At 56.0% G+C, this 25107-nt stretch overlaps 2 protein-coding genes across 5 annotated transcripts; one reads left to right on the top strand and one right to left on the bottom strand.

The window, feature by feature from the left end:
• Positions 1-1482: 1482 nt before the first annotated feature.
• Positions 1483-5199, bottom strand: TMEM106C (transmembrane protein 106C). Of its 2 annotated transcripts, none has more exons than XM_056515227.1 (8): positions 5119-5199; positions 4100-4302; positions 3939-4002; positions 3431-3590; positions 3209-3349; positions 3035-3084; positions 2734-2787; positions 1483-2426 (listed from the first exon to the last, which is right to left on the bottom strand). In XM_056515227.1, the coding sequence occupies exons 2-8, from the start codon at positions 4290-4292 to the stop codon at positions 2321-2323; spliced, it is 768 nt and encodes a 255-aa protein (XP_056371202.1). In that variant the 5' UTR covers positions 4293-4302; positions 5119-5199; the 3' UTR covers positions 1483-2320. The 2 variants fall into 2 exon arrangements, with proteins under 2 accessions (XP_056371202.1, XP_056371203.1); XM_056515228.1 differs by having other exon boundaries at positions 4100-4299.
• A 3487-nt stretch (positions 5200-8686) lies between these two features.
• VDR (vitamin D receptor) lies at positions 8687-24969 on the top strand. Of its 3 annotated transcripts, none has more exons than XM_056515208.1 (10): positions 8687-8753; positions 9652-9706; positions 14710-14908; positions 16166-16296; positions 20840-21024; positions 21133-21247; positions 21615-21777; positions 22103-22254; positions 22491-22607; positions 24038-24969. In XM_056515208.1, exons 3-10 carry the CDS (start codon positions 14772-14774, stop codon positions 24295-24297), a joined length of 1260 nt encoding a protein of 419 aa, XP_056371183.1. In that variant the 5' UTR covers positions 8687-8753; positions 9652-9706; positions 14710-14771; the 3' UTR covers positions 24298-24969. The 3 variants fall into 3 exon arrangements, with proteins under 3 accessions (XP_056371183.1, XP_056371184.1, XP_056371185.1); XM_056515209.1 differs by lacking the exon at positions 8687-8753 and adding an exon at positions 8773-8902; XM_056515210.1 differs by lacking the exon at positions 8687-8753 and adding an exon at positions 8908-8928.
• The last annotated feature ends 138 nt before the right edge of the window (positions 24970-25107 follow it).

The raw sequence follows: 25107 nt of genomic DNA, 5'->3' as shown, positions 1-25107 counted from the left end.
ATTTTGATAGTGAAAAATTTTGAAGTGTAAAATTTTGGAAAAGCAGGAGGTTTAATCATGGAATTTTTGTCCCATAAACAGGATTGGGAAAATTTGGTGTCACCAGGGCAAGGGGTGGCTGTCCCCTCCTCCCCATGGATTTTATTCTGGTTTTTACCTGCAGAAACTCAATTTTGGGCTGTTTTGCAGCACTGGAAGTTGGAGATTCTGTGGTCCTTCCCTCTTGCTGTGCCATAAAAAAACCCATATGGAAATTCTGCTCCTCACCAGGCTGTTCATTACAGGCAAAAAGCTCAGAAATGGGATTTTTTTAAATGATCTTGACGAAAATCAGCCCAGTGACCCCGAAGAGCCCCAAACCTGCTCAGATTTCTTGTGCAGGAGGCCCCAGGCAGCTCCTGGGTGAGGAATTCCTGAGTTCCATCCCAATTATTTTGGGTCAAAACTCCTCTTTCTGCCTCTGTGCATGGCAAAACTTCTCTTGGAGAAATTATAACTTGAAAGGATTTTTAAAAACAGCTTTTAAAAAAAGCCATTTTGGGGGAGAATTTGAGTTTTAAACCCTCCCAGCTTCAAGAACAGCAGCTGCCAGTTGTGGCCAAGCACCAAAACATTGGCAGGGGAAATTCATTAAGGAGGATTGGGGGATTAAAGAGGATTTTCCACCCAAAAATGCCCTTTAAGAGGCTCTCCTAATGATGGGAGCTCTGCACAAAGGGTTTGGGGTCAAACCTTTCCCCTCCTGGTGCAGCCAAGCAGCAAATTTGGGGGTCCCTGCTGGGGGCAGCCCCTCCAAAAAACCCCTCCAGGATCCCTGGAAAAGGGGGATAGGGCTGGGGGGAAAGGGAATGTGGAGAGACCCTCAGAAAAATCAGGATTGAACCCAGGCAGGAGGGGAAGAAAATGAAGGAAAAGCAAAGTTTGGGATTTCTTCCTTCTCCCCAAAAAAAAAAAAAAAAAAAAAAAAAAAAAAAAAAAAAAAAGGAAAACTCGGTGGGAATTGGGGGATCTGTGGGATTCTGGCCACTGATCCCAGATTAGAATGAGCACCTGGTTCAGCTTTTTCCTCCTCATTTTCCCCCAAAAAATCTTAGGAAAGGCTGTGGGAAATGGGATTTTCCAGCCTGGAGAAGAGAAGGCTCCAGGGTGTCCTTCCAGGAGAGCTGGGAACGATTTGGGACAAGGGGCAGAGGGACAGGACACAGGGAGTGGCTTCCCACTGGGATCTGGAGGTCTGGGTGGGATTTTGGGAAAGAATTCCTCCCTGTGAGGGGCACTCCCAGAGGATTCCCCAATCCTGGGATGGTGAGAGTGGAACGGGATGAGCTTCAGCATCCTCCCAACCCATTTGGGGATTCTGAGGAAATCCAGCAGTAAACTGGGATTTTTGGGCAAAAAACACCACAGGAGACATCCCAGTAGAGCACTGGATTTAGGACAAATCCAGACCTTTTTCTTTATAAAAAATAAAGGACATCACATGCAAAGATCCAAATCAGGTTTAATGGAGGATTCAGCCCTAAAAAAGCTGCAGGGGCAGGAATCTCCTGTTGGAAAAGGGAGCAACGTGTGGATTTTGTGCCACTGTCACCCAAAAATCCAGTAATTTTTCCACTGGGAAAGGATTCCCTCACCTGTAGCTGTGCCTGGCTCCCAAGTCCCACGGGAAACAAGGGCTGAACTTCCAGAAAAAAGCTCCCAAAAAGGGGCAAAGTGCCAAAGGGCTGCGGGGGCCGAGCTGGCAGCTGGATTTTCCTCGGGATAGCGGCGGGCAGGAATGTCCAGCTCCCGGCAGGGAGGCCTTGGAATCCCAGCCTCCCACAGAACCCCCTCCAATCCCTGCTGCTTTGGGAAGTGGAGCACAAAAAGCAGCAAATTCCCGGATTTCAAACCCCAGGGAAGAGCCTCTGGATGCCAGAGGGGTCGGAGCCACAGGGGGAAAAAGGAGGAAAAATTAACTCCAAAGATTTGGGTTCCTTTGCCTCCTTCCAGGTGAAACAGAGGCACATTCCTGGTGGGAACTGTCCCTTTTTTGGGAGTCCTGAGGTGCTGCCACCACTGAGCAGCGAAACAAATTGCATTTCCCCTGAAAAAAATCAAATCCATTCACCCCAGAACACCCTGACAGTGCTTCCAGAACAGGTGCAAACCCTGTAAATCTTCAGGATTTCAGCCCTTAATTCCAGATTCCTTCCCAAAGAGGAAGGGAAGGAGCCCCAAAGGGAGCTCCAAAAGGCTCCAAGGAGCTCCAAAGAGCCCAGGGCTGCTGGGTTTGTCCCTCTGCTGCCACTCCAGGTGGCTCCAGGTCCCCAGGGTGCCCTCAGGGTGCCCCTGGGGCCGTGGAGTTGGAGCTGCAGTCCAGGTAGTGGAAGGTCTCCAGGGTGCTCTGGGTGCTGTGCCCGATGTAGGAGAGCTTCACCGAGGTCCTGGCAGGGCAAAGGGACAAATCACACAACTCTTCTCCTCAAATAAAACCCCCAAATTCCTGTGGGGTTTGGTGAAAAGTGGGGATTGGAGGAGCTGTGTGCTCCACCCCTGTATCTACCCCTCTGGGCTGGATTAAAACCTGACCCTGAGGTGGATTTGGGGGGAATCTGGGGAAAATCCAAGCAGGATTTTCTCCCTGGAGCCCAAATCCGTGGCTGGAATTCCCTTGGGATTCAGGAACCACAGAAACAGAACCTTTAAGGTGGGAAAGGAGCTCCAAGAATGCAAAGCAGGAGCAGGACCCACCTCATGAGGATCACGATGTTGTGGACCTTCACCTTGGGCAAAGTGCAGAAAAAACTGGAAAAGATCAAGGAAATTGGTCAGCAAGCGAAAAACCTGAGGAATTTGGGGGTTTTGGCAGCTCCTGCTGGTATTTTTCACTTTGGTGTTAACAAAACCATCTCACAGCACCTTGAGAAAATTCTTGGCAAAGGAATTGAGCAGGAAGAGTGAGTGATTTCCAGATTATTTCCCCACATTCTAATCAAAGCAGCTCCAACCCTCTTCCTCCCCCAGGTACCTCCAAGGAGCAGCAAATCCTTACTACACATAGGACAGAGATCCACCCAGCTCTGCCTTCACGGTGAAATTCACCTGCAACAGAGCAGAAAATCAGATTTCAGTGCACTTCAATCAGCCCCATTTCTGAGGGAGTGGACAGAGCAAAAGCTGCTGAGGCCACTGGGCACTGAAATGCCCCAGAACTCCCAGTCAGTACCAGTTTGTCCCTCAGGGGCTGGATGCTGGAGACATTGCTGAGCTGCTGGCTGCCCACCACGGTGTTCATGTACTGCACCTGGCTGCTCAGGCTGCTCACTGTCACCGAGTAGAAGTTGGAATTCCTGATCCTCAGGGTGGCCTGGGGGGGGTTGAAAACAGCCCTGACCTTGCTGGCTCATTCCCCTAGTGATTTATTTCCCCAAATCCACAGAGAATTTACCGTGATGGCCAGGAGGACAGCAGAGTTTTTCCTGTCAAACCACACCTGGACCACTTTGATGCCATCATCATCCACCAGAACAGAGTGGGGGAACAGGAAGAAAACCCCCAAGCCAGACAGCAGCAGGCAGAGCAGCACTGACAGCAGCACATAGAGCTTCCTGGGAAAAAACAAAAAAAATTAAATCCTCCACCCCCTCTGCAAGATTCAGACCATAAAACCCCCAGCCCCTGTTTGGTTCCCTTGGAAAAGACATTCAAGAGCTGCTGTCACATTTTTAATATCAAAATGGCTCAAAATCCTCCCCTTACACATTTGGGGTTGGGTAATGAGCAAGCAAAGCAGCATCCTGGGGTTTTTCTTGCAGTTGCACCCAAAACTCCGGTGACAGGAGAGAGATTGTGGTGCCCAGAGTAGAAATATTTAAAATCATGCTCCAAATCCTATTTTTTGTGGTGAAAACAACCCCTAAATGCAGCAGTAAGTGATGGAAGAACTCCTCCCTTACGTTCTCTGAGGACGAAGCCGCTGGTCGCTGTAGGGGATCAGAGCCACCAACTCGTTCACCTGCTCTGGGAAGGCAAAAATGGGAATAACACATTAAAAAGTGACTTTTTTCGCTGATTAGAGCTGGTTTTCAGGGTGCTTAGGCCCCGGAGGAGCAGCCACCTGTGGGGATGCAGCCGCTGCCTTGGCAGGTGGGACAGGTGATGCTGTCCTGGCCCGTGAATTCCATGTAGGGAATCTTGGCCACGTCCCCCACGGGCTCCTGGCTGGCCAAGAAATCCTCCTGCTCCTCATGCTCGGCCTTGCTGGGGCTGGGGGCAGCGCTGAGGGCGGCCAGGGAGCGCACAGAGCCCATGGTGGCGCTGCTAAAGGGGGTTTGAAGCCATTTCTAAGCTACCGTGCCCCTCTCAGGGGTCCCAAAGCCGCCCCAAAGTGTGCCCGTCCACAGGCGGCTTCCCTGGAGAAAGGCACCTCTTGATGGGCCCCCCAAAAACCAGCGTCCCCCAGGGCACCCCCTCCTCCACTGAGGGCAGCATCAGGCAGCCCCCAGCCCAAGAAACAGGGCCGGGGCTCAGGAACACACCCAGAGACCCACGAGAGGAAGGGGCCCCGCTAGAGACCCTCACCTGAGCGACCTCCTCATCCTCACGGACCCCCTCCCTCAAGAACCGGCCTTTGGAGAGCCCCTCTGCCCAGGAACCCCTTCCCTGAGAGACCCACTCCCTCAGGAACTCCCCTCCCTCAGGAATCCCCCTTCCCTCAGAGACCCCTTCCCTCAGGAACTCCCCAGACTCCCACCCTCGGGAACCCCTCCTTCCCTCAGAGACCCCTTCCCTCAGGAACTCCCCTCCCTCAGGAACTTCCCTTCACAGACCCCTTCCCTCAGAGACCCACTCCCTCAGGAGCTCCCCTTCACAGACCCCCTCCCTCAGGAATCCCCCTTCCCACAGGAACTCCTCTCCCTCATGAACTTCCCTTCACAGACTCCCACCCTCGGGAACCCCTCCCTCCCTCAGAGACCCCCTCCCTCAGGAAGTCCCCTTCGCAGACTCCGACCCTCGGGAACCCCTCCCTCCCTCAGAGACCCCCTCCCTCAGGAACCCGCCTTCACAGACTCCGACCCTCGAGAACCCCCTCCCTCTCTCAGAGACCCCCCGTTTCGGACGCGCCCCCTCACAGACCCCTTCCCTCAGCGCTCTCCGGCAGGGGGCGCCCCTCTCCCGCCGCGAGCGCGCGCCCGGCCCCGCGCGGCCGCAGCCCCGCCCCCGTCCCTGTGCGCAGCCGCCGTCACAAACGGCAACGAGGTGGGCGTGGTCTCAGCCTGGCCCCGCCCATTCATTATCGGGGAGGTGGGCGGGATTAATAGACCCACGCCCATCTGCGCGACATGACGTCAGAGAACGGGCGGGGTTTAGCGAGCCACGCCTCGTCGTGTCACCCAAAGCGCACGCGCAAATTGTCGGGGTGGGGCCAGTGACCACACCCTTCATTTGCATACAATGGGCGTGGTAAGAGTTGCGCACGCGCAGACACGACGCGTAGTTCCGGTTGGGCGGGGCAGGGCGGGGCAGGGCGGGGGCGTGACGTGATCGCGCGCGTGCGCACAGCGGGGGCGCCGCGTCCGGAGCGCGCATGCGCGGTGAGCGAAGGTTGGGGGTACTGGGACCAGTTTGGAGCGCACAGCCCACAGTTTGGGGATCCCTGTCCCAGTAGGAGCCGGTCTCACCAGTACGGACTGGTGCCGCACCAGCGTGAGAGCCCAGCTCCCAGCATGGAGCGGTGCCACACCAGTGCCAGCCCGCCCGCCCCAGCACGGACCAGTGCGAGCCCACCCGTCCCAGTTCAGCCCAGCATCACCTCCCGCACCTCTCAATATTTGAGGAAAAATCCCCCCCAAGGCCGTTCCCTCCCACCCCCCTCCCCAGCCCCGACAGCTCCCGGGTCCGCTTTCCTTCAATGAATTCCCTCCCGTGTGATTTTTCCCCACGGCATCCAAGAGAAAACAGATGGAAAACGAAATCACCTCTCTCCCAATCACCCAACTATAAAAATAAAATTCATGGTAAACTTTAAATATTTTGCGAGCTCCAGAGGCACCTCCTGCCTCCGTATCCCATGGAAATTTTATGGATCATTTATTCTCTCCTTCCCATGAGCGAAATTCCAGGCGGGGGGAGAATTCCCGGCTCTCCTTCCTTCCCCCGGCTCCTTCCTGCGCCTTACTGGGGGTTGTGGCATCCCGGGGAAGGGCTGGAAAAGGAGCAGCGAGAGGAACTGGGAGAGTGGAATCCCTACCAATCCCTTGGGATGAGCTGCGGGATGAGCTCGACCCCGCAGAGAATTCCCAGAGCAGGGAGAGAATCGAAAATTCCCTCCGCAGCCTCCCCTCGGCCCCTGTGGCATCCTGGGTTCGATCCCGTTTTTTCAGCCAGTTTTTTTTCAACCCCTTTCCCCCTTTTCCAGCCACCAGGTGGGATTGTGGAAGCGCTTCCCGGGAAATCTCGGCTCTCCCGGGATGGGGCGAGTCCGGATCCCTCCCGGGAGCAGCTCCGGGATGAGGGATCGCGGCTCCAAGGGCAGGGAAATATCGAATTCGGGCTTTTCCCGGCTCTTCCGTGTGTCCCTCAGGGACTTCTGAGCCCTGGAACGCGACCGTGGAATCGCGGGATTTTTTGGGATGCACCTTCGAGCTCATCCAGACCCGTTTATCCCACACCTGCTTCTCTCCCAGGTGGCTCCAAGACCGGTCCAGGGGCAATCCCAGGATGGGAATGACGATCCTTAGGATCCCTCCCAATCCTAAACCATTCCAGGGTGACCTGGGGATCCCAGTTCCTGCCGCTCCACATCCCTGAGCTATCCTCGTCTCCTTCCAGCCCCGCCGATCCCTTTTTCCAGGCTGGGGCAGCACAAAAACTGCGGCTCCCGCTCACATCTCTCGGAATTTCCAGGCAGGAATTAAATTCCGCGCAGGAATTCAGTCCTGAATCTCTGCACATCCCTGTTGTCCCAGAGATGAGGGATTTGGCCCCAAAACCCTGACCCCGGGGGGATCGAGGGCGGAAAAGCAGCGGGAAATCAGGAAAAAGGGAGGGAATTCAAACCCTCCCTGGCCACAAACTTTCCCCAGAGCTCGGGGGGCACGAATTCCCGGCCGGAAAAAGGTGGCATCGACTGCAAATTTGTATGAAAAATTTGTCACGCTGGTCAGGTGCACGGCCGTGCCAGTGGGGAAAAGCATTTGGGGATTTTGGGACTTTTTTTTTTTTTTTTTTTTTTTTTTTTTTTTTTTTTTTCGTGGAAAGAACTGCGATCCCAAAAACACCGGCACGGCGATAAGCAACTTTCACCACTCCCCATCCTCCCGAAATGCTTCCGCGCCACGAAATTGCCTCTGATGAGCTCCCATTTCTTCCCAGACGTTGTTTTCCCCTCCTCGGCCTCATTAAATCAATTTAAAGGCGATTTCGAAACGTTTTCCCCACGCAAACTGCGGCGGCTGAACCCGGTGCCCGCGGCTGCGGGGGTTCCGCTGCGCCGGGGGCTCGCTCGCTCCCGGGATTTTGGGTTTAGGGGACGCCGACAAACCCCGGTAGCAGCAGCAGGGTTTTTTGGGAGGGCTTCTCACTGCTTTATTCGGTGTTGCAGGTGGCTGCATCCCGGGTGGGTGTTTGAGGATGGAAAGGGGAAAATTGACGAATATCCTGATTTTTTTGGGATGGGGGTACAGAGTGCACAGGCAACGAAGCATCTTTGGGTTGGGTTGGGCTGGGTTGGGTTGAGCTGGCTCTGCCCAAAATCTCACATTCCAAGTCACCAATAACGGGACTTTGGATGGTCAAGGTTGGTTCTTGCTCTGGTGCTGGTGGCGTTTGTCCTGTCCCAGTACAGCACTGGTCACTCACTGGGAGTTGGATCAGCTGCTCGGACCCACCGGACTTTCTGGAGGGGTGGCAGCCCCCAAAGCGCCGGGCCCTGGCACCCCAAAAGTCCCCTGCCCGGCCGGGGGCTCCCGGGTGTGGGAGAAGGGGTCGGGTGGGCAGCGGCATTGAGTGGGCAGCAAGGGAAGGGTGGGCAGAGGGGGCTGGCGGGCAGCGGGAAGCCGGAGGGAAGAGAGGGGGTCCGGAGGGAAGCGGGGTACGGAGGGAAGGGGGGTACGGAGGGAAGGGGGGGTACGGAGGGAAGGGGGGTACGGAGGGAAGCGGGGTACGGAGGGAAGGGGGGTACGGAGGGAAGCGGGGGTACGGAGGGAAGCGGGGGTACGGAGGGAAGCGGGGTACGGAGGGAAGGGGGGGTACGGAGGGAAGCGGGGTACGGAGGGAAGGGGGGGTACGGAGGGAAGGGGGGTACGGGGGGAAGCGGGGGTACAGAGGGAAGCGGGGGTACGGAGGGAAGCGGGGTACGGAGGGAAGCGGGGTACGGAGGAAAGGAGGGGTCAGCAGGGCAGCGGGAATCCGGAGGGAAGGGGGATCTGGAGGGAAGCGGGGGTTCGTTGGGCACCGGGGATCCGAAGGGAAGGAGGGGTCCGGAGGGGTCCGGAGGGCACCGGGGTTCCGGAGGGAAGCGGCCCCGGGACCCCGAGCGGCCCCGCCGCGGAAGCCCCCGCGCTACTTGGGGCCACGTGCAATTATCAGCCACGCCCCCTTCGCTGTGACCACGCCCATCTCTGTCCGTACATGGTAAATATGGGCGGGGCCAAGGCGGTGCCGCGCTGGCATTGGCGGGGCGGGGCGCGGAGGGGGCGGGGCCAAGACGCCGGTTCCCGTCAAAAGGCGGCAGCGGGCGGGGCGGGGGCGGCAGCGGGGCCGGGGCTCAGGTACCGGGCTGGGGGCACCGGGGGCGCGGGGAAGAACCTCGGGAACGCTGAGGGGGACCTGGGCGACACCGCGCCTGGCCCAGCCCAGCCCCGCTCAGTGCCCGCCGTGACTCCGGCGCTCCCCGGGACACCGGCGGTGCTCCCCGCGGGTGAACCGGGGGCGGCTGTTCTGGGGGTCCGGGGTGCGGGGGCTATGGGGGTCCCTGGGGGTGACACGGGCCCGGGGCGCTGCTGGGGTGTCGCTGTCGGCGGGAGGGACTCGGGGCGGGCGTTGAGGCTCCCCGGTGCTTCCTGGTTCGGGTCGCGCTGTTCCCGTGCTGGTTCGGGGGTCCGGGGTGTGCCGGACCCCCCCGGTGCCCCGGGAGGGGTCGGGGTCCCCTGTGAGACCCCCGTGTCCCCCCCTGCGGGGGCTCTCGGGGCTTTCCCTGCCCAAATTCGAGTCCCCTTGGGGTTGGGGGTGTCCCCATCGCATTATGGGGGTGACCCCTGGTTTTAGGGGTGTCCGGGGCTGTCCCGTCTCAGCCCTGACCCCCTCCAGGAATTTGAGTTCACCCGGGAGTTTTGGGGTGCTCCGGGCCCTGCCCACATCCCGGAAAGGCAGCGCTATCCTCCCCCCTTCGGGGCTCCCCCTTTTTGGGGGCCTTGAGAACCGGGGAGTTTCTGGGGGCCGTGGGGGTGTTTGTGCGGCTTTAGGGTTTCTGTCACGGGATTTTTAGGGTTTCTGTCACGGGATTTTTAGGGTTTCTGTCACGGGATTTTTAGGGTTTCTGGCCGCTCTCGTGATTAAGCGCCCCATTTAAACCCACGTTCAAGTTCTCAATTCGGGTTTTTTGGGGGGGATTTTGGGGGGCTGAGCCACCCGGCACGGCATTAATCGCCCTCCTTTTTAACTCCCCAGCGCCTTCCCGTATTTTGGAGCGATCCCGAGCAGCGCCAGCGCCAGGAAAATCAAGGTACGGGGGGATTTTCATGCACCAGGCATTGGGGGATCCTCCCCTCGGCATCCAAAAAGAGTTTTTGGGGCTGTTTGGGGTGGCTGAGCCGCTCCAAAAACTCCTTTTCAAGGCTGGAGTTTTGAGAAAAGTTGGGGTTTTTTTTTTTCTCGGAAAGAGGTTTTCGGGAGAAGCGACGTTTTTGCGGCGTCTCCTCCTCCCCCGGAGCCGCCCGTGACTCATCTTCCTCCGGCTCGGGGCAGGAGCCGCGGCCGCGGCGGGACAGAAAATCCCGGGAAATTGCGGTGAAAGGCGGGGAAGGGGGGGAAATCCGGGGAAAGGAAGGGCAGCAAAAATCCTGGGAGGTGATGGGGAAAGCAAGGTGTGAGCGGGGCAAAAATCCCGGGAAATCGGGGTTAAATCCAAGGAAATGATGGGGAAATCAAGAGGAGCAAGAACGCCAGGGCACTGGGATTAAATCCTCATAAAATATCCAATGAGGGGAAAAAAATCCTAGGAAATTAAGATTAAACCCGAGGGTGAATGGCGAGAAATCCAGGGAAATGGTGAAAACCCAAGGTTTGAGGAGAGTAAAAATCCAGGGAAATATGGGGAAACCAAGGGGAGCAAAATTGGCATAAATAAAGCGAAATAAAGTTTAAAAAGCCTCGGGTTGGGCTGGACCTGGCAGAAATGAGGTGAAATAAAGGGGGGGAAAAATGCCAGGGTGAGGTTGGGTTCCCTCTGGAACCCTGGAGTGAGGAAAATCTGGGATATGATGATGTGGGTGATGATGAGGATGATGGGAGATGTCTGCCCCAGATCTCCAGGGCGTGACCAGATCAGGACTGAGATGTCCCAGCAACAACAAAAATAAAAAAAAAAATCAGATTTTCCTAGGTAAAAACACACCTGGGGTCGTGGCTGGGGGTTGTTTTGCTGAATCCCGCTGTGTTTAGGGAGGAATAAATGGAAAATCCAGGAGTTTCTTTCCCATTTAATGGCTAATCCTTCTCCAGGGAATAATTTTTAACCTCATGTGGCCGAGCCAAAGCAGAGCCAGCTTGGCCTGAGCTCCCTGAGGGGAAATTCTGGAATTGCCAAGGACTGGGAAAGGGAAAATCCTGGCTGGAGATGGGCTGGGATGGAAATAGGAGCCTAAAAAGGAGAGGAATGGGAATGGAAATAATTCTGGGAATTAAATTGAAAAATAATAATAATAAATTCAGGGAGATGATGGGGTGAGAGGAACAAAAATCCAGGGAAAACATGGGGAGCAAGAATGCAGGGAGGTGAAGATGAAACTGGGGGGTGAATGGGACAAAAAGGTGCCGGGGTGGCACTGCCAGGATGTCCCTGGTGCCACCCCCGATGTCCCCAGGGCAGCCCCGGGCTCTGCTGACTCAGCCATCGCTCTTATCTCGCCCTTATCAGCTCAACCCTCACCAATAAACGGGAAAAGGGCTGGAAAGCAGCACCTGGGCTTTGGATCCGGGCATCCCACGGAATCCCAGGAGCTGCTCCAGGCTCTCCTGGGCTGGGATTCCTCCTTTCCTGAGCAAACTGGGTGGGAAAGGGATTTTTTTGGCACATGGAGCCTTCCTAGTTGTTCTCAGGAAAAGTTGGAGCCGTTTCCTGAGGCTTTTCCCACCTTCTCCCTGCCCCAGGCGTGGCTGCTGCTCCAATTTCCCAATTCCAGGCTGCAACAGCTCCGGCTGCTGCATCATCCCCACTCCTCCTCCTCCTCCTCCTCCTTCCTTGGGCAAGTCTGGGTTCTGGGGAATGAGAATTCCCTTTTTTCCACCGGGCACATCCCAGGGGTAGGGACTGGACAGGGCTTTGGGCTCCTTTTCCAGCTCCAAGTGGGACCTTCTGTGAAAATTCCCTTTTCCTCCAGGCACATCCCTGGGACAGGGACAAGGATTTGGGAGCTCCCAAAAATCCCTCCCATCTCCAGAAATCTGCTCCTTGAGAGCCTGACAAGGCCCAGCTCTGTTTTTAGACCTGGCCTTGGGCTCCCCTGGGTGGCCCCAGGAGGGGACAGCAAATCCCAGATTTCCTGGGAATCACCTGTGAGGCTCCACACCTTCCCAGGGCTGCTTCCAGCACAAAAAGAGGATTTCATTCCACAGTCTGGGGCTGCTGCTGCCCTTCCACCTCTGCTTTGGGAATTTTTCCCAAACAGGGGAGCCCTTCCCAAAATTTCTCCTGGTGTCCTGGTGCCAGTCCTGGGCTCCACAATCCCTCCCTGAGGGGCTGGGACACTCCAAGGGCTGCCTGGGAAAACCTGGATTTGTGTCCTCCTGGGGACACTGCCTGGGACAGGGCCCAAAATTTGGGATTTTGGGGCTCTTTCATTCCTGAGGAATTCTCTTCCCTGCTCCCAGAGGTGACATTTCCAACCAGGGAATTTGGGGATCAAATGTCTGGGAATGGTTGTGTCCCAAAGCTGGCAGGGAAAGGGGTGAGGTGGGATCTGATCCCTGAATCCTGGCAGCTCCTTTGCTCACAGCACAAAAAAATGTCAATTTTGGGTATTTCTGCAGCCCAGAGAGAGCAATTCCTGCTCCAGCCTGGCTGGGAATGCTGCAGCTCCCCTTGGGAAGGGGAAAAGCAAAACTTCCCCCAATTTCTGATCAGCAGCAGGAGAATTGCCAGGGAAGGAGCAGGGCAGGGCCAGGCCCTGTCACGTGCTGGGATCAGTTGGAATTTTCCTCCTGGCTTGTCCAGACAGGTGGGAAAAGCTGGGACTGGGGATCCAGCTCATCCTTGTCACCCTCCCCAAAAAAAAACCTGGTTTGGGGTCTGGAGCCCCTTTCTGGGGCAGCACAGGGGGCTGGGGTCCCACCCCAAATTCCTTTTCCAAGGAAAATTCACAATTTCTGGGTTGGGTTTGTGTCCCTGGAGGTTTTTAGGAGCACTGGAGTTTTTTGGGAAGGCCTTGGAGCTGCAAATATTCCTGCTTTGGGGATAATATCAGAGATTGCTTTACTTAAATCAGGATTTTTTTTTTCCCACTTAAAATTGGGAATATCCCACTGAGAGGCTCCAGCTGGAAGGAAATCCAGGATTGCTCAGAAACACTGAGTTTTTAGCTCTTTTTGCCCAAAATTTGGCATTTCCAGGCTCAGATTTTGTCTCCCACTCCCACACAGGGAGTGTCACTCTTGTCGTGCTGGATACTGGGAGGGAATTTTGGATGGATTTTGGACATCCCACACCAAAAAATCCCCCTCAGCCCAATCCAAGGGGTTTCTCCTGCTGGGAATGGCTTTGGGATCAGCCTTTAACCAGCAGGAGTAGTGGGAAATGAGTTTATTGTGGGGCCCCAGACCTGCCTTGGAACCCTGGAAAATCCCAAACTGGATCCTCCAGCCCAGCTCTGGGCACAAAAACCCCAAATATCCCAAAGAGTTTTCCAAAAATTCCTCAGCCCCAGGGTCCTGCCCATTCCTGGGGAGATTTTCCAGTGCTTGTCCCCCCTCTGGATGAGGAATTTTCCCTAAAATCCACCCTAAACCTTCCCAAGGGTCCTGTCCCAGCAACTTCTGATAATCCTTGCTCCAATCCTGGGAATTAAGGTTGAAATTCCCCAATTCCAGCTCCTCTCCCCAATCCCTGTTTTTGGGGAACATTTGCTGGAATCCTGCTGGAATTTTCCTCCCTCTGGAGCAAAAAAAAAACAAAAAACAAACAAACAAAACAAAAACACCCAAGGGAGGCTGGAGATGGTTAAAAAAAAGAAATAATCTGTTGAAAATTCCCAGGAATTGTGTTTTCCTGGGGTGGTTTGGTCTCCCCAGAGGGTGAGGGAGCCAGAACCTGTTTGGGAATATTTCGAAATCCAGGGAGAAGCTCTGGAGGAGTTCTGGAATTTGCCACAAGCAGGGGCAGCCTCTGCCTGGGGATTTTTGGGATATGAGAGGAAGGATTCCTTGGAATTGGGGTTGGGGAAATGAAGGAGCAAAGGGAAGGATTTGGGGCAGGAGGAGGAAACCCAGGAAGGGTTTGGGGAGCAGCAGGGAAGATTCTGTGGGAAAAAATCCCATTCCTGCATTTTTGGGATTTTTTTTTTTCCCTTGGAAAAGGGAGAAAGCTTTTCCATGGAGGGACCACAGAGGTGCTGGAGGGATCTTTTGTGGAAAAATCCCCAAAAAAGCTCAGTTTAGTTGAATTCTTCCCGTTTAAAAGGAGCAGTGGGATGTGTTTGGAACACAGGGAATGGCAATCCAAGGTTTTAACCCGGGATATTCCAAATTTTTATGGGATAGAGAGCAAGCTGGGGTCTGTGGATGCTGAATTCCTCATGCCAGAGTTCCCTCCTGTGCCAGGAGCTGCTGGGCTGGTTTTTCCCAGACAGAATTCCCAGGGTCTGTCCCTGCTCTTTGCTCTGAGTCCGTTGGGAAACTTTCACCCCTTCCCTCTCCTGGGATTTTTATTTACCTGGGAGATCCCAGTGGAGCAACTCCTCTGAGGTTTTGGGAATTCTCTGTTTGGGGTCGCAATCCCATGGGAAGGGACCCTCCAGGCTGAAAAAATCCAGATGAAAGCGAAATTCCAAATCAATTAAAGGAAAAAAAAGTGAAAATCCAGGTTTTGGGTGGGAGAGGAGAACCCAGGGAGAGCCCCAAAATCCCACTGGGGGATTTTGGAAAACAGCCCCAAGGCAGAGGGAATTCTTTAATTGGGATTTAATGGGCTTTTAATGGATTTAAAGGCGCCCCTGGAATTGGGGAATGGGCAGGTTTGGAATGGGAAAAAAGCACTTTTTCCCCCCTTTTTAAAGGAAAATCAGTCCAGAGGCACTGGGAATTTTTAGGAGCCTTGGGGCTGTTTTGCCTCATCAATTGAGCCTCTCCCAGAGCTTTCCAAAATCCCAAAATTTGGATTTGTGGGGCGTTTTTAACGCCCAGATCCAAGGGGAATAAAAACTCCTTGTCCCAAATCCGGGGGAATCCAAGGAAAAAATCCTGAATTTTAGGGATAATTTCAGGACTAAACTCCCCGATTTTGCCCCGGATCAGGTGGAATTCCAAGAGGAACCGTGGATTTCTGTGACAATTCCCGGTTTCTGCCCCTCCCGGCCATGGAGCAGGGCGGTGCCAGCGCGTCCCTGGGCGATGCTGCCGGGTCGGTGCCCAGGATCTGCGGGGTCTGCGGGGACAGAGCCACCGGCTTCCACTTCAATGCCATGACCTGCGAGGGCTGCAAGGGCTTCTTCAGGTGAGCCCAGACCCCCAAAAAACCTAAATTCTTAATTTTAATTTTTTTAATTTTTTTTTTTTTTTTTTTTTTTTTAAATTTTTTTTTTTTTTTTTTTTTTTTTTTTTTTTTAAGGTTTGGAACCTTGGGATGGTTTTTTTTTCCCCCCCTATTTTTCCAGGGTTTTTCATGGATCTGGGAGCTTTGCAGCGCTCCTGTGAGAAAACTCCCCTGGGCTCACAAATTGGGATTTTTAAATTTTTTTTTTTTATTTTATTTTTCCTGAGCTAAAAAAGCCCTAAAATCTCCTAAAAAACCTCTGGGATTGGGGGATGAGGAAGGGCAGGGGATCCCTTGGAGAGCAGCTCTTCCCAAAATCCAGAATTTCCAGGGAGTTCTGCTGTCCCCCTTGGGAATTCTGTCTCACCCTGGGAATTCTGCCCCCATGTCCCAAAGCAATTCCCTCATTCCAGACCTGGAATTCTCTGGTTTTAGCCCCTGGGATCCCAAATCCCCCTGGGAATGGTTTCCGTGGGATTCCAGCCCAGCCCAGCTCTGCTGTCACCCTGGGAGCCTCTGGAGCCACCCAAGCTGCAATTTTCATTCCAAACCTGGAATTTTGGGCTGCCCTGAGCCCTGGGAATGTTTTTTCCTGCTCCACAGCCTCGTTGTTTGTGCGTTCCCAGCCTTTCCCTGGGTTTTCTGTGGAAAAAATGAGCTTTTTGTGGATTATTTTGGCTCTGACCCTTTGTCCTTGGAATTTTTTGGCGCTGACCCTTTATCCCAGGAAGATTCTGGCTCTGACCCTTTTTCCTGGAAGGCTCTGGCCCTTCTTCCCTGGATTATTTTGGCTCTGACCCTTTGTCCCTTCGCTCTGCCCAGGCTGTGCTGTGGTTTTGCTGCAGCTCAGGGTTGTCATTTTCAGGCTCCTTTCTCCGTGTCCTGCAGCGAGAATTCCTCTCCCTGCACACCCAAAATGTGCTCAGGCCAGTTCTGCCAGCAAAGCCAGGCTTAGGGCAGCTGCCTTTAAACCCAGCTCAGGTTTGTTTTGTTGCTGGGGGGGTTTCTGTGCAATCCTTCCACTCCTGGCCTGAAAAATCCCTGTTTGGACCCAAAAACCTTCTTAACCCAGCAGGCTGGGCTGGGCCTAGAGAGCTGGTTGGGTTTAAGGTTATTTCCCCCAAAACCAATTTTGGGACAAGCCCTGTGGGTGTTTCCCTGTGGGAAATTTCCCTTTTCCTGAAGCTCTGGCCAGAGGGTTTTCCCCTCTCGCTGCAGGAGGAGCATGAAGAGGAAGGCCATGTTCACCTGTCCCTTCAACGGGGACTGCCACATCACCAAGGACAACCGGCGGCACTGCCAGGCCTGCCGGCTGAAGCGCTGCGTGGACATCGGCATGATGAAGGAGTGTGAGTGACAGGGGGTGGCAGTGGCAGTGACAGGGGGTGGCAGTGACAGGGGGTGGCAGTGTCACTGGGGATGGCAGTGTCACTGGGGTGTGAGTGACAGTGGGGATGGCAGTGTCACTGGGGTGTGAGTGACGGGGGGGTGGCAGTGCCCGGGGTGTGAGTGACGGGGGGGTGGCAGTGTCACTGGGGGGTGAGTGACAGGGGGTGGCAGTGGCAGTGCGGGGGTGGCAGTGCCACTGGGGTGTGAGTGTCACTGGGGTGTGGCAGTGTCACTGGGGTGTGAGTGACAGGGGGTGGCAGTGCCACTGGGGGGGTAGCAGTGACAGGGGGGGTGGCAGTGCCCAGGGTGTGAGTGACAGGGGGTGGCAGTGACAGTGTGGGGGTGGCAGTGCCACTGGGGTGTGAGTGTCACTGGGGATGGCAGTGTCACTGGGGTGTGAGTGACAGGGATGTGGCAGTGACAGTGCGGGGGTGGCAGTGTCACTGGGGTGTGAGTGACGGGGGGGTGGCAGTGCCACTGGGGTGTGAGTGACAGTGGGGATGGCAGTGACAGTGCAGGGGTGGCAGTGCCACTGGGGTGTGAGTGACAGTGGGGATGGCAGTGCCCAGGGTGTGAGTGTCACTGGGGGGGTGGCAGTGCCACTGGGGTGTGAGTGACTGGGGGGTGTGAGTGTCACTGGGGTGTGAGTGACAGTGGGGATGGCAGTGTCACTGGGGGGGTGGCAGTGGGGTGTCAGTGACAGGGGGGTGGCAGTGACAGTGCGGGGGTGTGAGTGTCACTGGGGTGTGAGTGTCACTGGGGATGGCAGTGTCACTGGGGTGTGAGTGACAGTGGGAGTGTGAGTGTCACTGGGGATGGCAGTGCCCGGGGTGGCAGTGTCACTGGGGGGGTGTGAGTGTCACTGGAGGGGTGTGAGTGTCACTGGGGTGTGAGTGACAGGGGGGATGGCAGTGTCACTGGGGATGGCAGTGTCACTGCAGTGTGAGTGTCACTGGGGATGGCAGTGCCCAGGGTGTGAGTGACAGGGGGATGGCAGTGTCACTGGGGATGGCAGTGTCACTGCAGTGTGAGTGTCACTGGGGATGGCAGTGCCCAGGGTGTGAGTGACAGGGGGATGGCAGTGTCACTGGGGATGGCAGTGTCACTGGGGTGTGAGTGACAGGGGGGATGGCAGTGTCACTGGGGATGGCAGTGTCACTGCGGTGTGAGTGTCACTGGGGATGGCAGTGCCCAGGAGGGATGGCAGTGCCCAAGGGTGTGAGTGCCAGGGGGAATGTGAGTGTCCAGTGGCAATAACCCCTGGGATCACTCAGGGGCAGTCCCTGTCCCTGCCCAGCTCCGTGCCCAGGTCTGTGTCCAGTAGGGAATGACCCCTGGCAGTGCCCAGCTCTGTGCCTGACCCTGCCCAGGGGGATATTAGTATCCATTGGGAATGGTCCCTGCCCAGGGGGTGTGAGTGTCCAGTGGGAATGTCCCTGTGCCCAGCTCTGTGCCCAGCCCCTGCTGCCAGGGCTGGCACTGGGAGCGTCCCAGGGGGATGCAAAGGGCAGAGGAAGCAGCAGGTAATGATTGAGAGCAGCTGGTTTAATGATTCCTTCCCATCCAGGACTTATCTCATGGATTTTCCTGGGTTTTTTTGAGGAAAATCAGCTCCATGGCTCCCAAGGTCTCTGAAAATCCTCTTTTTTTTCCAGCATTTTTTTTTTTCCCAGCATTTTCCCTGCTCCACAATTAGAGCTGGATGAGCTTCCCCATGCCTGTGGAGCCAGGTTCAGTTTTCCTCTTCCCCCTCTGGGCTTTTTTTTTTTTTTCTGAGCCTTTTTTCCATGTGGGATAAAGCAGGGACTTAAGTCAACAGCAGAGGGAATTAAAGGGGTTTTTAAGCCCAGTCCAAACACAGAAATGTGGCCCAAATGTTTGTTTTCTCCGGGTGTATTTAGAGATAAGTGGCTTTTAAAAATAAAACGTGTTTGAGGTGCTGGGGAGGAGCTGGGTGCCCCTGGAGAGCTCCAACCAAACATTTTCTGCTGGGAGACTGTGGCCAGGGTGTCCATGGAGCTGGAAATTCGGGATGTGGAGGCAGAGCCCTTTCCCTGATGTGCAAACAGAACCTGGTGTCACCCCAGGGCCTCCAGAAAATCAGAATTTGGAGGTGTTGGTGGGGAAAAGAATGCTTAGATTTTCAATGATCCTGATGGAAATCCCTGGAATTTATTCTTTGGGATTAGCAGGCTGATGAGGGAGGAAAAGGCCACACCTCACACTGGCTGTCCCCAAATTTTGGGGAGCTGTTCCTGCTCCTTGAGGAGCCCCTAATGAGGGAAGTGCTTTAATTTGCACCAGCAGCCAATTAATTCCCTGGGAAGGGCTGGGAAGTTCCTGGGCAGCAATTCCAGGGGGTTTTCTCCAGGTTTTCTCCAGGTTTTCCTCAGGGGAGTTAACATGTAAACAGCCCTGTTAACAAATCCTGCCTGGATTAACCAAAACTGGCCCAGAGAGGCTAAAAATAGCTAAAAATGGACTTTGCTGCTGGAAAAAAGGAGGGAGGAGGAAAGGTTGGGGTTATTTTTAGGTGGCAAAAGGGAATGGGGAAGGTTTCAAGGCCTTGTTTTGCACAGTGTTGGGATTTGGGGAATGTGGGGCAGGGTGGGGCTCTGACCCAGGCAGACCCTTCCCCAGGGATGGAATTTGGGCCTGGGGTCCCTCCCTGGCTCCCAGTTTGGGATTGGGGTTTGTCCCCCTGGAGGATTCTGTGACCCCAAACCCACTGGCACTGCCAGCCCCACTTGGGGCAACTGTTTGTGGTTTTATGGGGACAAATGGGGTAGGTCAGGGATTTGGAAATTTGGGAATTCTTCCAAATTTTGGGAATTCTCTCGCTGCCAGGACCTGTCCCCTCCTCAGCCTCTCTCCCCTCGGATGATGGGCTGGGAAATCCAGCCAAAAATGTGGAATTGCCCCTTCCCTGCCTTTGGGGTGTCTGTGCCTCAGGGATGTTGGGGCTCCCGTGGATCCTTCCTTGACAATTCCCAAAAATCCCCCAGGGATTTGTGCAGGGTGACCCCGAGCAGGCAGAAGCTTTTTGGGATTAAAAACCAGGATGGGGGAATGACAAAAAAAAAAAAAAATGTTGATTTTCCTCCCCAGTGGCAGAGGGGGGGAGCGACCTCCCAGCCCCTCTGAGGTTGAGCAAGGCTGGAAAGTGGAGAATGGAGAATGGAAAATTGCCCCTGGCCAAATTAGTGAGGGTTCCTGCAGCTCCTCCTGCCCTCCATCCCACCTTGACCCTCCCAGCCCTGGCTCCTGCACCCAGGGAACTCCAAAACAACCCTGGGGAGTGCAGGAAGGGCTCAGGAGAGGCAGCTCCTGCTTTAGGGGCTCTCAGGATTTGGGATCCCCCCAGATTTCATCAGCTCCCTGCTGCTTATTGTCCCTCCAGCCCTTCTGAGGCTGCTCAGGAGCTGTTGATGAAAAAAAAAAAGGGAAGATTTGAGCCCAAATTGCCCCTGGCTGCTCCTTTTCCCTGAACAAACAGGCCCAGCCTAGTGTGGAGCTCAACCTTTGGCCGCTGCCACCCCAATAAAAGCCATAAATCCCCAACCCCGAGCGTGGGGGAGGTTTGGCTGTGCCTTGACCTTAAAAATCAGATTAAAGCTGCCCTGGAGCAGCGTTGGACACCCCTGGTGGCAGCTGGGAGCCGAGAGGAGCCAGAGCTGGGTGAACCCAGCGGCCCCAAGGCTTTGGGGATTGGGATTTTGCAGGTGGGAAAAGGGATTTTCTGGGTGAGAAAAGGGATTTTGCAGGTGGGAAAGGTGATGTTGTAGATGGGAAAGGGATTTTGCAGGTGGGGAAAAAGGGGATTTTGCAGGTGGGGAAAAAGGGGATTTTGCAGGTGGGGAAATGGATTATCTGGGTGAGAAATGTGATTTTGCAGGTGCGGAAAGCGAATTTTGCAGGTGGGGAAAGGGATTTTGCAGGTGGGGAAAGGGGATTTTGCAGGTGGGGAAAGGTGATTTTGTAGGTGGGAAAGGGATTTTGCAGGTGGGGAAAAAGGGGATTTTGCAGGTGGGGAAAGGGATTTTATGGGTGAGAAAAGGGGATTTTGCAGGTGGGAAAAGGGGATTTTGCAGGTGGGGAAAAATGGGATTTTGCAGGTGGGGAAAAGGGATTTTGCAGGTGGGGAAAGGGATTTTGCAGGTGGGGAAAGGGGATTTTGCAGGTGGGGAAAGGGATTTTATGGGTGAGAAAAGGGATTTTGCAGGTGTGGAAAAAGGGGAATTTGCAGGTGGGAAAAGGGGATTTTGCAGGTGGGGAAAGGGGATTTTGCAGGTGGAAAAAGGGATTTTGTAGGTGGGGAAAGGGATTTTGCAGGTGGGAAAGGGAATTTTGCAGGTGGGGAAAGGGATTTTATGGGTGAGAAAAGGGGATTTTGCAGGTGGGGAAAAAGGGGATTTTGCAGGTGGGAAAGGTGATGTTTCAGGGGCTGGGTGCAGCGTGCAGGGGTTGTTCCCATCCCCAGTTCCCCCCCTGCTCCTCTCCCAGTCATCCTGACGGACGAGGAGGTGCAGAGGAAGCGGGAGATGATCCTGAAGAGGAAGGAGGAGGAGGCACTGAGGGAAAGCCTCAAGCCCAAACTCTCAGAGGAGCAGCAGAAAGTCATCGACGTCCTGCTCGAGGCCCACCGCAAAACCTACGACCCCACCTACGCCGACTTCACCAAATTCCGGGTACTGACCCCAAAAAATCTCCTTTGTCCCTCAAATTCCCCCTGCAGAATCCACAAACCCCTCTGCCAGCCCTGCTCCTCAGGGAGTTTTCTCTCTTTTCTCCCCCAGCCCCCCGTGAGGAGCAGCCCCAGCAGCAGAGGGGCCCCCAAATCCTCGTCCCTGCTCACCCAGGACCTGTCCTCGGAGGATTCCTCGGATCTCTTCGGCTTCAGCACGTTCCCAGGTGTGCCCCAAACCGGGATTGGAGACAGGGAGGGACCCCAGCACTGGATTTGGGCTGGAGGTGATGCTGCAAACTGCCCCGAACCCCAAATTCCAGGGGTGGGGAATTGTGCCAGAGCCCAAATTAACCCCACCACGAGGGTCTGCCCTTCCTCCTGTCCATCCTTATCTCACACTCCCAGAGTGAGATCCCTGTGGAAAACCAAAACCACCCACATTCCCTTCTCTCAGCCCTGTGGAGGTCATGGGGGCAGAAATGCAGCAGCTCCTCCCGAATTTGGCACCCCAGAGGCTTTTTTCCCCCACTGTGGGGGCTCAGGGGGTGCAGCCCCCAGCCCAGGCCCCTCAGAGCGTTTTTCCCCGGGCAGACTCGGCGGAGCCGGCGCCGTTCCCCGGGCTGGAGGAGCAGGACGAGAGCTCCTCCATGAACCTGGAGTTCTCCCAGCTCTCCATGCTGCCACACCTGGCTGACCTGGTCAGCTACAGCATCCAGAAGGTGATCGGCTTCGCCAAGATGATCCCGGGGTTCAGGTGAGGCCCTGGATCCCAAATCCTCGTTTCCCACTCCTGGAATCCTGTGCTGCCTTTTCCTGCTCCCCCCTTCCCAGCTCTGGTTTCTGGCTCTGCCCCTCCCTAGGATTTTTCTCTTTTCCTGGAGAACTCACTCAAATTCCACCAAGGAGACTCCTGCAGCTCTCCAGGGCTTTGTTCAGGTTCTGCTCCTTCCAAGATTTGGGGCAAAAATGCACCTGAAAAACCCCTGGGGTGGAAATCTCTGGGGGGGGAGCCCCAGCTGCGGGCCTGTGCTGTGTCCCCTCTGTCCCCTCTGTCCCCTGACCCCCCAGTGCTCCTGCAGGGACCTGTCTGCAGAGGACCAGATCGTGCTGCTCAAGTGCAGCGCCATCGAGGTGATCATGCTGCGCTCCAACCAGAGCTTCACCCTCGAGGACATGTCCTGGACCTGCGGCAGCAGCGACTTCAAGTACAGGGTCAGCGATGTCACCCAGGGTAAGGCAATCCCAGCCCCAAATTCCCCAAATTCCCCCGTTTTCCCCTTGTTGGGCCTTTCCTCCGTGCCTGGTTTTGTGCTGAGAAAGGGGGTGGCTCCAGCTCCAAATTTTGGAGGGTGACAAGTGGCACCTCAGTGTCCCCAGTGCTACCCCAATGTGTCTGAAAAATCCCTTTCCCAAGGGAAATCCCCTTCCAGAGGAAAGGAGGCTCTGGCAGCTCTGCTCTCTCCACAGCTGGGCACAGCATGGACCTGCTGGAGCCGCTGGTGAAATTCCAGGTGGGGCTCAAGAAGCTGAACCTGCACGAGGAGGAGCACGTGCTGCTCATGGCCATCTGCATCCTGTCCCCAGGTAGGGACAAACCCACCCTGAAAACCCATGGGAGGGAAGGAGAAAACCCCAAATCCTGAAAAGCCACAAAAGGGGGGGGGAAATCCCCCGAGCACAGCTGGCCTGAAAAGGGGACAAAAAGGAGGGAATCACCCCAAACCCTAAAAAGCCACGAAAGGGAAGGAATCAACCCAAAACCTAAAAAGTGATGAAAGAGAGGGAATCACCCCAAACCCTAAAAAGGGATGAAAGGTAGGGAACACCCTAAACCCTAAAAAGAGACAAAAAGGAGGGAATCACCCCAAACCCTAAAAAGCCACAAAAGGGAGGGAATCACCCCAAACCCTAAAAATACACAAAAGGGAGGAAATCACCCCAGACACGAAAAAGGGATGAAAGAGAAGGAATCACCCCAAACCCTAAAAAGGGATGAAAGGGAGGGAATCACCCCAAACTCCTCGCATGAGAGGGAATCACCCCAAGCCTCCCACAAAGGAGGGAATCCCCCCCAAAACCCCGAACCCCCCGCATGGGAGGGAATCCCCCCAAAGCCCCGAACCCCCCGCAAGGGAGGGAATCACCCCAAACCCTGAAATGCCACAAAAGGGAGGGAATCACCCCGAAGCCCCCACAAAGGAGGGAATCCCCCCAAAGCCCCGAACCCCCCGCATGGGAGGGAATCCCCCCGAACCCCCCGCATGGGAGGGAATCCCCCCAAGCCCCGAAGCCCCCGTATGGGAGGGAATCCCCCCAAAGCCCCCACAAAGGAGGGGATCCCCCCAAAGCCCCGAAACCCCCCCGCAAGGGAGGGAATACCCCCCAAGCCCTGAAGCCCCCGTATGGGAGGGAATCCCCCCAAAGCCCCGAAGCCCCCGCAAGGGAGGGAATCACCCCAAACCCTGAAATGCCACAAAAGGGAGGGAATCCCCCCCAAGCCCCGCACCCCCCGCATGGGAGGGAATCCCCCCAAAGCCCCCACAAAGGAGGGAATCCCCGCCAAGCCCCGAACCCCCCGCAAGGGAGGGAATCACCCCAAACCCTGAAATGCCACAAAAGGGAGGGAATCACCCCGAAGCCCCCACAAAGGAGGGAATCCCCGCCAAGCCCTGAACCCCCCGCATGGGAGGGAATCCCCCCAAAGCCCCCACAAAGGAGGGAATCCCCCCAAAGCTCCAAACCCCCCGCAAGGGAGGGAATCCCCCCCAAGCCCTGAACCCCCCGCAAGGGAGAGAATCCCCCCCAAGCCCTGAACCCCCCGCATGGGAGGGAATCACCCCAAACCCCCCACAAAGGAGAGAATCCCCCCAAGGCCCCGGACCCCCCGCATGGGAGGGAATTCCCCCAAAGCCCCCGCAAGGGAGGGAATCCCCCCAAGCCCCGAACCCCCAGCAAGGGAGGGAATCCCCCCAAGCCCCGCAAGCGCCGCCCCGCTGAGCGCTGCCCCTCCGCAGACCGGCCGGGCGTGCGGGAGCCGCGGCGGGTGGAGGCGCTGCAGGAGCGGCTCTCGGAGGCGCTGCAGAGCTACATCCGCGCCCGGCACCCGCCGCCCGGCAGCCGCCTGCTCTACGCCAAGATGATCCAGAAGCTGGCGGACCTGCGCAGCCTGAACGAGGAGCACTCGCGGCAGTACCGCTGCCTGTCCTTCCAGCCCGAGCACAGCATGCAGCTCACGCCGCTGGTGCTCGAGGTGTTCGGCAACGAGATCTCCTGAATCTCCTGGCCGGGATGTGCGGGAGGAGCGGGGCTCGCAGCCCTGCGTGGATGTTTTGGGGCCGGGCTGCCTCGAATCCCTTCTTTTTCCAAGGGGAAGTGCTGGGAGATGAACTCAGGGTGTTGCTGTGGGTGCCAGGCTCTGCTCCCCCCGAAATCCCACGGCACCCATGGGCTCGGACACCCCAAATCCCGGCCAGGAGCTGCCATGGGCGATGTCCCCACAGCTCCAACACATCCCGTGTGCTGCTGCCGCCAGACTGGGATGAGCCAGAGGCAGCTGAGAAAACCCCGCCAGGGGAAATTTTGTTCTCGACCCTCAAAGGGAAGAACAGGACGAGCTTTGTTTGCACTCCCTGGGAATGGGGGAGCCGGGGGATCTCCAGGAGACACCCCCAGTTCGGAGCTGGACCCCTCTGGGGGATGGGGTGGTGGTCCCTGGGATGGGACAGGGACCCCTGGGATCCCAAACCCAGCTTGGCTGTTTCCCCCTGCCACGTTCTGGAGGCGGCTCCAGGCCCTTGTTCCCACCCAGATCACACCTTGGGAAAGGGGATTTGGGAGCTGGGAGGCTCCAGACCCCTGGGAAAATCCATCACAGCCCCTCCAGGCCATGACCAATGGCCGGAGGGTCCCCGGCTCTGGCCAATAAACTCCTGCTTGGGCAAATCAACTCAGCCCCAGGCTCGTGTGTGTGTGTCCGTCCCTGCTCCCCAGGGGAGCTGTGCAGGGCCGTGTGTGTCTGTCCCAGAGCTGGGTGGAGGTGTCAGTGTCCCTGTGTCCGTGTCCCTCTGTCCCTCTGTCCCCCGGT

The sequence above is a fragment of the Oenanthe melanoleuca genome, linkage group LGE22 (genome assembly GCF_029582105.1).
Source record: "Oenanthe melanoleuca isolate GR-GAL-2019-014 linkage group LGE22, OMel1.0, whole genome shotgun sequence".
Lineage (NCBI taxonomy): Eukaryota > Metazoa > Chordata > Aves > Passeriformes > Muscicapidae > Oenanthe > Oenanthe melanoleuca.
The sequence above is the reverse complement of the archived record's forward strand: the minus strand, read 5'-3'. Positions and strand labels throughout refer to the sequence as shown.